Here is a 14,419-nt window from a genome sequence, read left to right on the forward strand (position 1 = left end):
GCACTGATGGGCACTCATAGGCGGCACTGATGGGCACTCATGGGCGGCACAGATGGGCGGCACTTATGGGTGGCACTGATGGATACTTATGGGTGGCACAGGTGGGCACTGATAGGTGGGCACTGTGCATGGATGGGCACTGTGGGGTGGCACTGATGGACACTGTGGGGTGGCACTGATTTTCCCAGTCAGTGCCCATTTGTGGGCACTGATTGGCATATTTTTTCTTATTTTTTATTGCTTTTTGTTTTTTTGTTCTATATTTTTTTTGTTTTTGCACACCCTGGTGGTCCAGTGTGGTGATCCGAGGGGGGGCTGCGCTGATAAACAATCAGCGCGAACCCCCCCTGTCAGGAGAGCCGCCGATCGGCTCTCCTATACTCGTGTCTGTCAGACGCGAGTGAGGAAGAGCCATCGATGGCTCTTCCTGTTTACATCGTGATCAGCCGTGATTGGACACGGCTGATCACGTGGTAAAGAGTCTCCGTCTCCGTGAGAGACTCTTTACTGAGATCAGACTGACACCCCGCATCACCGATCGCCGCACTGCGTGCCCCCACAGGCGCGTGCGGCATGAAATCCTGCAGGACGTCCTGTCAGGATTGTGTAACCACTTCCCGGACGTAAATCGGCCATAGGCTGGGCGGGAAGTGGTTAATTTGCATAGTTTTTCTCTCACTTCCTGTTTGGCTATGGGGCAGGAAGTGAAGGCAAATCTCCCCAATTGGACACAGATAATACAAAATAAACTGACAGGGCCTATAACACTCCCTCACTCTATCCAAAATTAAAGAAAATAAAACTTGTTGATTATAGTTCTTGTCAGGGGCGGACTGACCATTGAGTCACTCGGGCACTGCCCGAGGGCCCCATGCCACTAGGGGGCCCCATCCGGGTTGCCAGGCTCAGTAAAACCAGGGACAGTATGTAAAAATCTGTGTTTTTTTTAGATCTGTCCCTGATATGTCCGAAAATGACATGCTTTTAATGTGAATATCCCAAGATTTTAGCTGCCCGCCTCTGCACTACCTCCTGGCGTGGTGGTCATCTGTAAGCCAGAGGGGCCCCATAATCTTCTATTGCCCAGGGGCCACATGAGTTGTCAGTCCGCCCCTGGTTCTAGTTTAAGCACAAATTTCATAGAGTTTTATTGAGAGCCCCAAAAAATATAACCATGCCAATAGGCCAGGATAGAGCGTTGCTAATATGTAGGAATGTGTGCGTTAGAGCACCCCACCCAATGTTAACTAAAAAATTATTAATTTGCAAATAAGTATTATCTGCTCATTTTTTGGGGATGTCTGCACCCCTGATAGTGACAACATTTGTGAGGTGTCTTCACCCTTTCTAATTCATTCACTTCCTGTCACATAGCCAAACAGGAAGTGAGGGTAAAACCTTACTAATATCTTTTCTTGGGGACACAGAGATCAATCTAAATAGTTTCCCATTATGTAAATTGCACTCTAGCATTTTGCTGTGTACACCCCAAATTATTAGGGATCTTGGACTTTGGGGTCCATTTACTAAAGGCAAATCCACTCCTACAAGTGCAAAGCAAGGAAGAAAGAAAACAAAACAACTTTGCTTCTACAGGATTGGATGTTAAAACCATCAGTGCTTCCTCTCTGATTTTCAGCAACTATGCTTGTACTGCAGAGTGGCTTTGCCTTTACTAAACCCCAAACTAAATAATCATTTGGGGCAGGGATCCTCAAACTACGGCCCTCCAGCTGTTTTAGAACTACACATCCCATGAGGCCTTGTAATGCACTGACATTCACAGACATGACTAGGCATGATGGGAATTGTAGTTCATGAACAACTGGAGGGCCGTAGTTTGAAGACCCATGATTTGGGGTGTACACAGCAGTGCTGGAGTGCAATTTGCTTAATGGGGACACTAGTTAAGATTGACCTGTGTCCCCAAGAAAAGACACTGGTAGGGTTTTAACCTCACTTCCTGTTCAGCTGTGTGACAGGAAGTGAAGCCAATTTTAAGAAAAGGGACACAAAGCTCATCACAAAAATAAAAAAACACAAAGCAGGGGTTCTAACACTCACTTGGCTTCCCTCAAACACCCACAATTTGAATAGGATTGCCTTGCGCTAGATTTAAGCACAGTGCTGTAAATCAGCACGTCAAGCCTGTCCACCAATAGCAAACCCCCCCCCCCCACAGGCCATGTTTGCAGGTTTTCCTTCATCTTGCACATGTGCTTTAAAATACAGTCTGGACAGCAATTCTTGATAAGAGAAATCCCCAAAACATGTCCTGTCGGGGGTACTTGAGGGCTGAGGACCACTGCAGAATAAATAAAATACTTACCAGTTTTTGTCTTTAAAGTCAGGGAGAATAAACATGGCAAACATTTCATGATTACACACCAGGAAAGAAGCTTAGACAAAAATCACACATAATTTGTTAGGCCCAAACCTAGTTCAGCTGCAGCTGTCAACATATGTAGCATGAAAAAGTAACAAAAGACAAACTTAACAATTTTAAAGTAATTTTTATTGGTCAACAAAACAAGGAAAGCAAAAAAAGACAAACAAACAAAAATACATTTCAAAATTCTAAATAACCATAGCTTTACACATTTTTCATAAAATAAGGCCACATAGACAAATACATCAAAGTGATCATCATTTAAAAATAAACCAAAACCATTGGCAAAAAGCAACAAACCACATTTGTGTTTAGCAACAGCATTTCTGCCAGCCTGCCCCTTCTGAGGGCAGCTGAGGACTGATCGATCCAAGCTTTTTATAACAGTGCTAGTAATGAAGCAATTGGAATCACATGAACAAATTGCAGTCTCTAGTTTGGGTGAGCTTGTAATTGGGCACACCTGCAATTAACCCAAACCACGCTCTATGAGCATCCAATGAGTGTTTTTCACCTTTTAAAAAGAAAGGATATTTTTTTTCTAAGTGTTTGAGCATGCTCAGTTCATCACACATGTAGGAACCAAGCTGCAATGGAATGAGAGCTTTTTTTTTTTTGGTTTCCCCTGATCTGATGCTTTCCAGCCTGAAGGGGAGGTGTTAAAGACAGAAGTAAACACGCACATTTAATAATCTATTTGTGGGAAAAAAAAGGTTGCCAATTTTGTTTGGGAGCCACGTCGCACGACTGCGCAATTGTCAGTTAAAGCGACGCCGTGCCGAATCACAAAAACTTGCCCGGTCATTGACCAGAAATATGGTCCGGGCTCAAGTGGTTAAAAATTAACAAAACACAAAAGTGAGCCCAATTTTTGGGGATAATGTGAAAGATGATGTTACACTGAGTAAATAGATACCTTACATGTCACGCTTTACTATTGGAAACACTCCTGCAATGGGGCCAAAATGAATTCCGTGAATATCCCCATAGGCAACCTTTTTCTTTTTTTTCCAGGTTACCAGTTTATAGTTACAAAGAAGGTCTAGTGGTAAAAGTATTGCTCTCGCTCTAACGCACGCGTCAATACCTCACATGTGTGGTTTGAACGATGTTTATATATGTGGGCGGGACTTGCGTAAGTCCCGCCCACATATGTAAAAATTAGTTTTACTTTTTGCTATAATAAATATCCCCAAAAATATATATTGAAAAAACTAAAAAACCCCTCAGTTTAGGCCGATACGTATTCTACATCTTTTTGGTTCCAAAAAATCGCAAATAGCGTTTAGTGTTTGGTTTTTGCAAAAGTTATAGCGTCTACAAATTTTTTTTTGTTGTTGTTTTAACTAGTTATTGGGGCGATCAGCGATTTTTATCGGTACTGCGACATTATGGCGGACACATCGAACACTTTTTTGGAACCATTGGCATTTTTCTAGCGATCAGTGCTGTAAAAAATGCATTGCTTACTCAAAAAATGCCACTGGCAGGGAAGGGGTTAACACTAGGTGCGAGGGAGGGGTTAAATATGTTCCCTGGGTGTGTTCTAACTGTAGGGGGGGGGACTGACATGTGTAAATGACAGATCGCTGTTCATGAAGGGGAACTCCAGACCCCCGAAAAAAAAAATAAGGTGGGTTCCCTCCAGGTGCATACCAGGCTCTTAGGCTTGGTCTGGAACATAAGGGGTTAAACCCGCGCAAAAAAAAATAGCGTGGGGGTCACCCCCAAGATCCAAACCAAGCACTTATCCCAGGCACGCAGTCTGGTCAGACAGGAATGGGGGTGGGGACGAGCGAGCGCCCCCCTCCCTCCTGAGACATACCAGACCACATGCCCTCAACATGGGGGAGTGTGTGCTGTGGGGGAGGGGGGCACTGCCCCCCCACCCCACAGCACTCTTGTCCCCATGTCGATAGGGACAAGAGCCTCTTCCCGACAACCCTGGCCGTTGGTTGTCGGGGTATGCGGGCGGAGAGCTTATCAGAATCTGAGAGACCCCTTTAATAAAGGGGTCCCCAGATTCCGGCCCCCCACCCTATGTGAATGAGTATGGGGTACATCGTACCTCTACCCATTCACATGGGGGAAATGTAAAGTAAAAAAAACACCACACAGAATAAAATATTTTATTAATCTGCTCCGGAGCCCCCCCTTTCTTCTTTAGCTCTCTTAGAAGGGGGGGTTTCTTCTCTCCCGATCTTCCGCCGGGACCCTGGGCTTCGGTGATTTCTGCCGGGGGAGGGCGCCATCCCTCGGTCCTCTCCGGAGCCTTCCGCCGGATGCCCCCACCCCATTTAAGCTCTTTTTCATTAGGGAGGGGCATCCGGACTTCGGGGTCTTCTGCCGGGGGATGGCGCCTATCCCCCGGTCTTTCCGGTGCCTTCCGCCAGGGTTCCGGTCTTCCTGGTCTTCTGCCGGGGGTGCGCCAACTCCCCGGTCTTTTCTCTTCTGTCTTCTCTGCTCCCTCTTCTGCCTGGCTCCCCCGCGGAGCCAGGGCTTTCTTCCGTCTTCTTTCTTCTCTCTTCCTTCTTCTGCCTGTCTCCTCCGCGGAGCACAGGGCTTGTCTCCGCTGTCTTCTTCCTTCTCTTCCATTCGATGTTGACACGACGAGGTCCCGCGCTGACATGCCGTGTCAGCGGCGGGCATGGACTTATATAGGGTAATGCCACCATGTGACCTCAACCCATGTGACATCACATTCCCTGGGCATGATGGGAATGTGATGTCACATGGGTTGAGGTCACATGGTGGCATTACCCTATATAAGTCGATGCCCGCCGCTGACACGGCATGTCAGCGCGGAACCTCGTCGTGTCAACATCGAATGGAAGAGAAGGAAGAAGACAGCGGAGACAAGCCCTGTGCTCCGCGGAGGAGACAGGCAGAAGAAGGAAGAGAGAAGAAAGAAGACGGAAGAAAGCCCTGGCTCCGCGGGGGAGCCAGGCAGAAGAGGGAGCAGAGAAGACAGAAGAGAAAAGACCGGGGAGTTGGCGCACCCCCGGCAGAAGACCAGGAAGACCGGAACCCTGGCGGAAGGCACCGGAAAGACCGGGGGATAGGCGCCATCCCCCGGCAGAAGACCCCGAAGTCCGGATGCCCCTCCCTAATGAAAAAGAGCTTAAATGGGGTGGGGGCATCCGGCGGAAGGCTCCGGAGAGGACCGAGGGATGGCGCCCTCCCCCGGCAGAAATCACCGAAGCCCAGGGTCCCGGCGGAAGATCGGGAGAGAAGAAACCCCCCCTTCTAAGAGAGCTAAAGAAGAAAGGGGGGGCTCCGGAGCAGATTAATAAAATATTTTATTCTGTGTGGTGTTTTATTTTACTTTACATTTCCCCCATGTGAATGGGTAGAGGTACGATGTACCCCATACTCATTCACATAGGGTGGGGGGCCGGCATCTGGGGGCCCCCTTATTAAAGGGAGCTCGCAGATTCCGATTAGCCCCGCCCGCATACCCCGACAACCAATGGCAAGGGTTGTCGGGAAGAGGCTCTTGTCCCTATCGACATGGGGGCAAGAGTGCTGTGGGGTGGGGGGGCAGTGCCCCCCTCCCCCACAGCACACACTCCCCCATGTTGAGGGCATGCGGTCTGGTACGGCTCAGGAGGGGGGGGGGCGCTCGCTCGTCCCCTCCCCCATTCCTGTCCGGGCCAGACTGCATGCTTGGGATGAGGGCTTGGTTTGGATCTGGGGGGGACCCCCGCGCCGAATCGGCGCGGGTTTAACCCCTCACGTTCCGGACCAAGCCTAAGAGCCTAATGTAGCCCTGAAGGGGGACCCGCGCCGATTTCAAGTTTGAAATTTGGCGCCGAGTTCCCCTTCAGGGCTGAAAACAGCTCGGAGATTCCCGTGCGCCGCGTCACGCTGCGCAATCACGGGTACGCCGCTTGGTATTTACCAAGATTTTCACGGCGTACTGACAAGGCGCACGGGAATCCCTGACTTTTCTCTCTGCGCATGCCCAGTATGCAAATGAACCTCCCGAGGTTCAGGCGCACTGTGCAAGCGTACGGGGATCTGTTTTCAAAAAACACTTTCCCTTTCAATTCGGCCCGCCAAACACTTTAAAAACACATGTCACTTCACTTCCCCTGCATCCCCCCCCCCCCCCCCCTAATAAACTCCCGCCCAAACCCCCGCAATTTACAGTTTAATGTGCCGTGTGCCAGGTCTGTACTGGTGCACAATGAACCCTCTCCTGGGCGCACGGAGCACATTAGTAACTAGGGAAATACACTGCACTAGCAGCGTATTTCTTTAGTAAATGGCCAAACGGCTGCTACTCCTGCTTTTACTCCATGAGTCATGGAGTAAAGGCTTGGTAAATCAGGCCCAAAGTGTCACATAATTGTGAAGTAAAAGAAAAATGATAAATGGTTTTCAAAATTAAAAAAATTATTAAAAAATATGTGAAAAGTGTGCGGGGCATTTATATATATAAATATATATATATATATATATATATATATATATATATATATATATATATATATATATATATATATATATATGTTTCTTTTTTCTTTTATTATTATTTTACTTTAAAAATATACTTTACATATATATATATATATATATATATATAGAATTTTTGTAATGTTTATTTTTAGTTTATTTTATATTTTTATATATATTTTTTTATTAAAAAGTATGAGAAATAATTTTTAAAGTATATGTATGTATGTGTGTGTGTATATATATATATATACTTTTAAAATGATTTCTGATACTTTTTAATAAAAAAAATATATAGATACTAAATAAACTAAAAATAAGTAAAAATTCTACGTAAAAATTCTACATATATATTTTATATATATATATATATATATATATATATATATATATATATATATATATATATATATATATATATATATATATACTTTTAAAATTATATCTGATACTTTTTAATAAAAAAAATATATATAGAAAAATTCTACATATATATATATATATATATATATATATATATATATATATATATATATATATATATATATATATAATATATATGTAGAATTTTTCTATACATTATTTATATATATATATATATATATATATAAAATAAATAAAAGTAGAATTCTGTAATATTTATTTTTCATTTATTTAATATTTATATGTGGTTTTTTTGTTGTTATTAAAAAGTATCAGAAATATTTTTAAAGCATATAAAAAAATATATATGCAAATGCTACCCACACTTTTCACTTTTCACTTTTTTTTTTTATTAATTTTGAAATCCATTTTCCTTCCAGAATATAATTTTTTTTCTATTTTTTTTTCATTTAACTTGCTATCACAAATTATATCTGATACTTTTTAATAAAAAAATATATATAGAAAAATTCTACATATATATTTATATATACAATGTATATAAAATAAATACAAGTAGAATTCTGTAATATTTATTTTTAATTTATTTAATATTTATTTATTTAATATTTATATGTTTTTTTTTTTTTTATTAAAAAGTATCAGAAATATTTTCAAAGCATATATAAAAATATATATACAAATGCTACCCACACTTTTCATTTTTTTTTTTTTTTTATTATTATTAATTATGAAAACCATTTATCATTTTCCTTCCAGAATATATATATATATATATATATATATATATATATATATATATATATATATATATATACTTTTAAAATTATATCTGATACTTTTTAATAAAAAAATATATATAGAAAAATTCTATATATATATATATATATATAATATATATGTAGAATTTTTTTATACATTATATATAATGTATATAAAATAAATAAAAGTAGAATTCTGTAATATTTATTTTTCATTTATTTAATATTTATGTGTTTTTTTTTATTATTAAAAAGTATCAGAAATATTTTCAAAGCATATTTAAAAATTATATATACAAATGCTCCCCGCACTTTTCACTTTTTTTTTTATTATTATTATTATTAATTTTGAAAAAACATTTATAATTTTTTTTTCAATTTTTTTTTTTTATCTTGCTATCACAAGGGGGCTGACAGGCTCAATATTAGATTTTTACCATGCAGTGCATCAAACCACAATTTTTTTGTTTTTTGTTTGTTTTTTACTTTAAAGGGTAACTCCACTTTCATGGGGAAAAAATAGCAAATGATAAAAATGTTATTAAGAAAAATGAAGACAGCATGTTCAGTATAATTGATACCAAGTCATATTTTAATTGAATTGTTATTAAAAATGATCTTTCCTTTTCAATCTGCAGCCGCTGTAATTTTCTGTAAAATGCAATCCAGAGGCGCTCTGTACACAGGGGGTTTACAGAACGCCACCCAGAAATGTCATTTCCTGCTTGTGTGATTGACTCGCTGATTTCCCCAGAAGTCTGCACTAAGATACAAGTCAGATTTTGGGTATCCCCTGCAACAAAAATTTCATTTTTTTGGCGAGATACTCCCAATAATAAATCACGTCTAAAGGGATGCAGACCCTGCCACTTTCCTCATTAGAGTCCTGCAAGTGCAGCAGCTGATTGATAATTCTATAGTCACTCCCGTTCACATTCACTCGGCACATGGACACAGATAGGTAGATTCAGAAAGAGTTAGGCCGACTTATCAGTAGATACGCCGACCTAACTCAGAATCTACGCCGACTTATGTTTAAGTGTATGCTCAAACAGAGATACGCTTAAACATATCTAAGATACGCTGGCTTGCGCCGTCCTATCTTAGATTGCAATATTTCGGATGGCCGCTAGGTGGCGCTTCCATTGCGGTCGGCGTAGAATATGTAAATGAGGAGATACGCCGATTCACGAACGTACGCCCGGCCGACGCAGTACTTTTATGCCGTTTACGTAAGAGATAGGCCGCGTAAAGTTAGAGCTAGGCCCTAGTGGAATAGTAATGTCAAGTATGGCCGCCGTTCCCGCGTCGAAATTCGAATTTTTTACGTCGTTTGCGTAAGTCGTCCGTGAATCGGGATTTACGTCGTTTACGTCCACGTCGAAATCAATAGGCCCGTACGGCGTACTTAGCCGCAATGCACACTGGGAAATGTAGGCGCCCGGCGCATGCGCAGTTAAAGTAAAACGTAAAAAACGTAAGGTCAAGCGCCATTAACATAAAACACGCCCCCCTCAAACACATTTGAATTAGGCGCCCTTACGCCCGCCGATTCAGGCCACGCCGCCGTAACTTAGCAGGCAAGTACATTGTGAATCATGTACTTGCCTCGCTAACTTACGGCGGCGTAGCTTAAATTCCTTAAGCTACGCAGCCGCAAAGTTACGCGAACGTACCTGAATCTACCTAACAGAAACAAACAGCTATTTTTTCCGAATAACAAAAGGGGCACTAGATGGCGATCATAGGAAATAAGTACTAGCTAGCTCCATCTAGTGGCCATAATGTGGTCTTTTCCTGATTCAGTCAAGTTTTTGTGAATGAAAAACATTCAAACCTGGATGGAGCCGATGATCACAGGAAGTAGGAACTTTACAACGTCTTTTTTATTTTTTTTCTCAGTTACAAGACCCTGGTCACCGAGCATGAAGCTCTCATGCAGAAATATTTACATTTACTGCAAATTGTGGAAACCGAGAAGAAGGTGGGAAAGCAGCTGCGCCAGCAAATCGAAGACGGAGAGGTGGAGGTGGAACGTCTTAAATCCGAGGTGAGGAACGTTCTACAATGGAGCCACAGTGGCAGACAGGGCTGTCTTAATGAGAGGGCACACCTGGGCACTGCCCAGGGGCCCCAGCTGCATGGGGGGCCCCTGCACTTTCCCCAAAGCAGCTGGTCCTTGAGCCCAGCCTGCCCCGAAATTGGGGGCCCCATGATGGCACTGAGAGTGATAGATACACAGGGGAAGCAGTCTGTCTTCTACCTACTTGATGTCTGTTTACCTGCACTGTCATCATTGTAGGGGCCCCAGAGCATTACTTTGCCCAGGGGCCCATGATGCTATTAAGATGGCCCTGGTGGCAGATCCAGCTCTTTATCTTTGTATCTGGAATACCCTGACCCCTAGAAATACACCGAGGGGGGGGGGGTCTATGAAAATAAATAAATCGCTGTTTTTAATGTCTCGGCATTTCCACAGCCGTAGCAGATAACCCCTCTAATATTCAGGTCCGCCATCAGGAATTATGGGGCCCCTTACACAGCTTCAGGCATGGGCCCCTCTGGAGCAGAGAACGGGGAGGGGGGGTTGCTGCTGCCTTAAATTGAGAAGCGGTGGGGGGGCTGACGCGAATTGAGAAGCGGGGGGGGTGCCACGAATTGGAGGGGGTTGCCCTGGGGACCTCTGGGCCCCTTACCAAAAAAAAAAAAAAAAAAAAATATATATAAAAAAAATTATAAAAAAAGGGGGGCCATTTAATAAAAAGAAAAGAGAAATACATTTTTTTTTTTATAAAAAAAAAAGGAGGGGTTGCCATCCGGGGGCCCTGGGGACCTCTGGGCCCTTTAACCACTTCCATACCGGGGGGCACTTGTACACACCCTCCCGCCCCGGGACCAATTTTCAGCTTTCAGCGCTGTCGCACTTTGAATGACAATTGCGCGGTCGTGCTACACTGTACCCAAACTACATTTGTATAATTTTGTTCCCACAAATAGAGATTTATTTTGGTGGTATTTGATCACCTCTGCGATTTTTATTTTCTGCTAAAAAAAAATAAAAAAATGACCGAACATTTCGAAAAATAAAACTTTTTTTTTAAACATTGTAAATAAGTCTGTTTTCTCCTTCACTGATGTGCACTGATGGTACTGCACTGACGGGCACTGATATGGCGGCACTGATGGGCACCGATGAGGTGGTATTGATGGGCACTAATATGTAGCACTGATAGGTTGCACTGATAGGCGACACGGATGGGCACTGAAAGGCGGCATGGATGGGCACTGATAGGTGGCACGGATGGGCATAGATGGGCACTGATAGGTGGCACTAATGTACTGCAATGTGTTGTACTAATGGATGCCCATCAGTGCCAAACAATAATGCCTGCCAATCAGTGATGTCTATTGTGGGCACTGATTGGTATCCATTGTGGGCACTGATTGGCATCCATTATTCATTTCTGATCGTCATCCCTGGTGGTCCAGTGTGGGCATCCTCGGGGGGGCTGCGCTGATAATCGATCAGCACAAACCCCCCCTGTCACAGGAGCAGCCGATCGGCTCTCCTCTACTCACGTCTGACAGACGCGAGTGAGGAAAAGTCGATTACCGGCTTTTCCCGTTTACATCGTGATCAGCCGTGATTGGACACGGCTGATCACGCGGTAAAGAGTCTTCGTCAGAGACTCTTTACCTAGATCGGTGCTGCGGGGGGTCAGACTGACACCCTGTAACAACGATCGGCAGAGATGCGCGCCCCCGGGGACGCGCAGCGGCTCAATATACTGAGGACGTCATATGACGTCCAGTCAGGATATTGAAACCACTTTGCCGACGTAATTTTGCTATATGGCGGGTGGCAAGTGGTTAATAAAAACAATATATTTATATATATATATATGTATAAAAATAAAAAGGGGGGGTTGCCATCCGGGGCCTGGGGACCTCTGGCCCCTTTAATAAAAACAAAAGAAAATATATAAAAAAAAAATTAAAAAAAAACTTTATAAAAAAAAAAAATTAAAATAAGGGGGTTGCCATCCGAGCCCCTTACAAATTAAAAGGTGTTGCCATCCCTGCCCCTTACAGGTGTACTGCCTGTACCCCCCTGATGGCGGCCCTGGTAATATGTGCAATATGTTTATGAACATCAGTGCCATCTAGTGGCCATAATGGGGTAGTTTTCTGATTGAGGTATTTCAGGTAAATACCACATTATGGCCACTAGATGGAGCTGATGATCATAGGAAATCGACATATTAAGCAACAGACTTACAGAATCTGTAAAGTCTGGGCGAATGATTGTGATCGTTGGGTTCCCAGCAGAGATTGTGTCCACTGTGCGCGCCCCAGACCCGGACGGGTCTGGGGCGCGCACAGTGGACACAATCTCTCCCGAGAATCCCAACGATTGTTAGTAGAGAGGCAGAACTTTGGTCTTCCTATGTAAACAAGGCAAATCGTCGTTCAGTCAGTGGGGAAGGTGGAGATCTTGTGTTCCTGCTAAGCAGTCAAACCATCCCCCCACACAGTTAGAAAGCACCCCCTAGGCACACCATTAAACGTTTGACTACCCCTGATGTTGACCCCTTCCCTGCCAGTGGCATTAGTACAGTGATGGTGCATTTTTTTTTTTTTAGCACTGATCACTCTATTAGTGTCACTGGTCCCTAAAAAGTGTCTGATCTGTCCGCCGCAATGTCGCAGTCCGGCCAAAAAACGCTGATTGCCACCATTACTAGTAATAAATATGCTAATTTTGCCCTGAAAGGCCGACCTTGGGTTACTTTTGCCCTCTCTCTTTTTTTATTTAATACAAAAACCTTCATACGGATGTGGCCAAAGGAGCGCTTTCCTTCAAAGTAATCGCACAGAACGCCACAAATTCTGTACATAATTTTGGTTAATACCGTGACCTCCTATGATTGTCATGTCAGCACCATCTAGTGGCCATAATGTGGTATATACTCTGACTTTGGTATTTCAGGAAAAAATACAGCATTTTGTCCACAAGATGGAGCTGATGATCCTAGGAAATCAACAAATTTTCGGCAAAAATATAGTCAAATTGTGTGAGAGGTGGGCAAATGCTTATGACATTCATCCAGATTTTTTTTTTTTTTTTTTAAATATAGTCTAAATGACATGAAAAAAAAAAAAAGATTTTTGACCTTCATTGAATTTGTATTTAATTACTGGGGTCTGTTTATAAAAATTTGCTGGACGAATGTCACAACTGACTATATATATTTTTTTTAGGCAAAAATATAGTCAAACTTTGTGAGATATTCATCCAACATTATTTTTTAAAAAATAAATAAAAATAATGTTGGATGAATATTGAATAATGAAGTTTGACTATATTTTTGCCTAAAAAAAATATAGTCAGTTGTGACATTCATCCAGCAAATTTTTATAAACAGATCCCAGTAATTAAATACAAATTCAATGAGGGTCGAAAATCTTTTTTTTTTCCTTTTTAATATCATTTAGAGGTCTATTTATTTAAAAAAATAAATAAATAATAAATAAAAATAATGTTGGATGAATATCTCACAAAGTTTGACTATATTTTTGCCTAAAAAATAAATATAGTCAGTTGTGACATTCGTCCAGCAATTTTTTATAAACAGACCCCAGTAATTAAATACAAATTCAATGAGGGTCAAAAATCTTTTTTTTTTTTATGTCATTTAGAGGTCTATTTATTAAAAAAAAAAAAAAAAAAGATTTTTGACCCTCATTGAATTTGTATTTAATTACTGGGGTCTGTTTATAAAAATTTGCTGGACGAATGTCACAACTGACTATATATATTTTTTTTAGGCAAAAATATAGTCAAACTTTGTGAGATATTCATCCAACATTTTTTTTTTATTATTATTTTTTTTTACATTTTTCTGTTTATAAAAATTTGCTGGACGAATGACACAACTGACTATATTTTGTCTTAGGCAAAAATATAGTCAAACTTTGTGAGATATTCATCCAACATTTTTTTTTATTTTTTTTTAATAAATAGACCTCTAAATGATATGAAAAGGAAAAAAAAAGATTTTTGACCCTCATTGAATTTGTATTTAATTACTGTGGTCTGTTTATAAAAAAAATCCTGGACAAATGTCACAACTGACTGTTTGTTTGTTTTTTTGGGCAAAAATAAAGTCAAACTTTGTAAGATATTCATCCAACATTTTTTTTATTATTATTATTTTTTTTATTTACATTTTTATGTTAATAAAAATTTGCTGGACAAATGACACAACTGACTATATTTTTTTTTTAGGCAAAAATATAGTAAAACTTTGTGAGATATTCATCCAACATTTTTTTTGTTTGTTTATATATAAATAGACCTCTAAATGACATAAAAAAAAAAATTGACCCTCATTGAATTTGTATTTAACTACTGGGGTCTGTTTAT

The 14,419-nt window shown here is 41.2% G+C and overlaps 1 protein-coding gene across 2 annotated transcripts in view; it reads left to right on the plus strand.

Moving 5' to 3' along the window:
- The window catches only part of RASGRF1 (Ras protein specific guanine nucleotide releasing factor 1), a 155,624-nt gene that overhangs the window by 28,633 nt on the left and 112,572 nt on the right, over positions 1–14,419 (plus strand). For both annotated transcript variants that reach the window (XM_040342192.1, XM_040342193.1), the window contains exon 3: positions 9,895–10,042. In XM_040342192.1, coding sequence (XP_040198126.1) covers positions 9,895–10,042 — 148 coding nt within the window. The remainder of the gene's footprint in view (positions 1–9,894; positions 10,043–14,419) is intronic.

Source organism: Rana temporaria, chromosome 3, assembly GCF_905171775.1.
Source record: "Rana temporaria chromosome 3, aRanTem1.1, whole genome shotgun sequence".
In the NCBI taxonomy this organism is placed as follows: domain Eukaryota; kingdom Metazoa; phylum Chordata; class Amphibia; order Anura; family Ranidae; genus Rana; species Rana temporaria.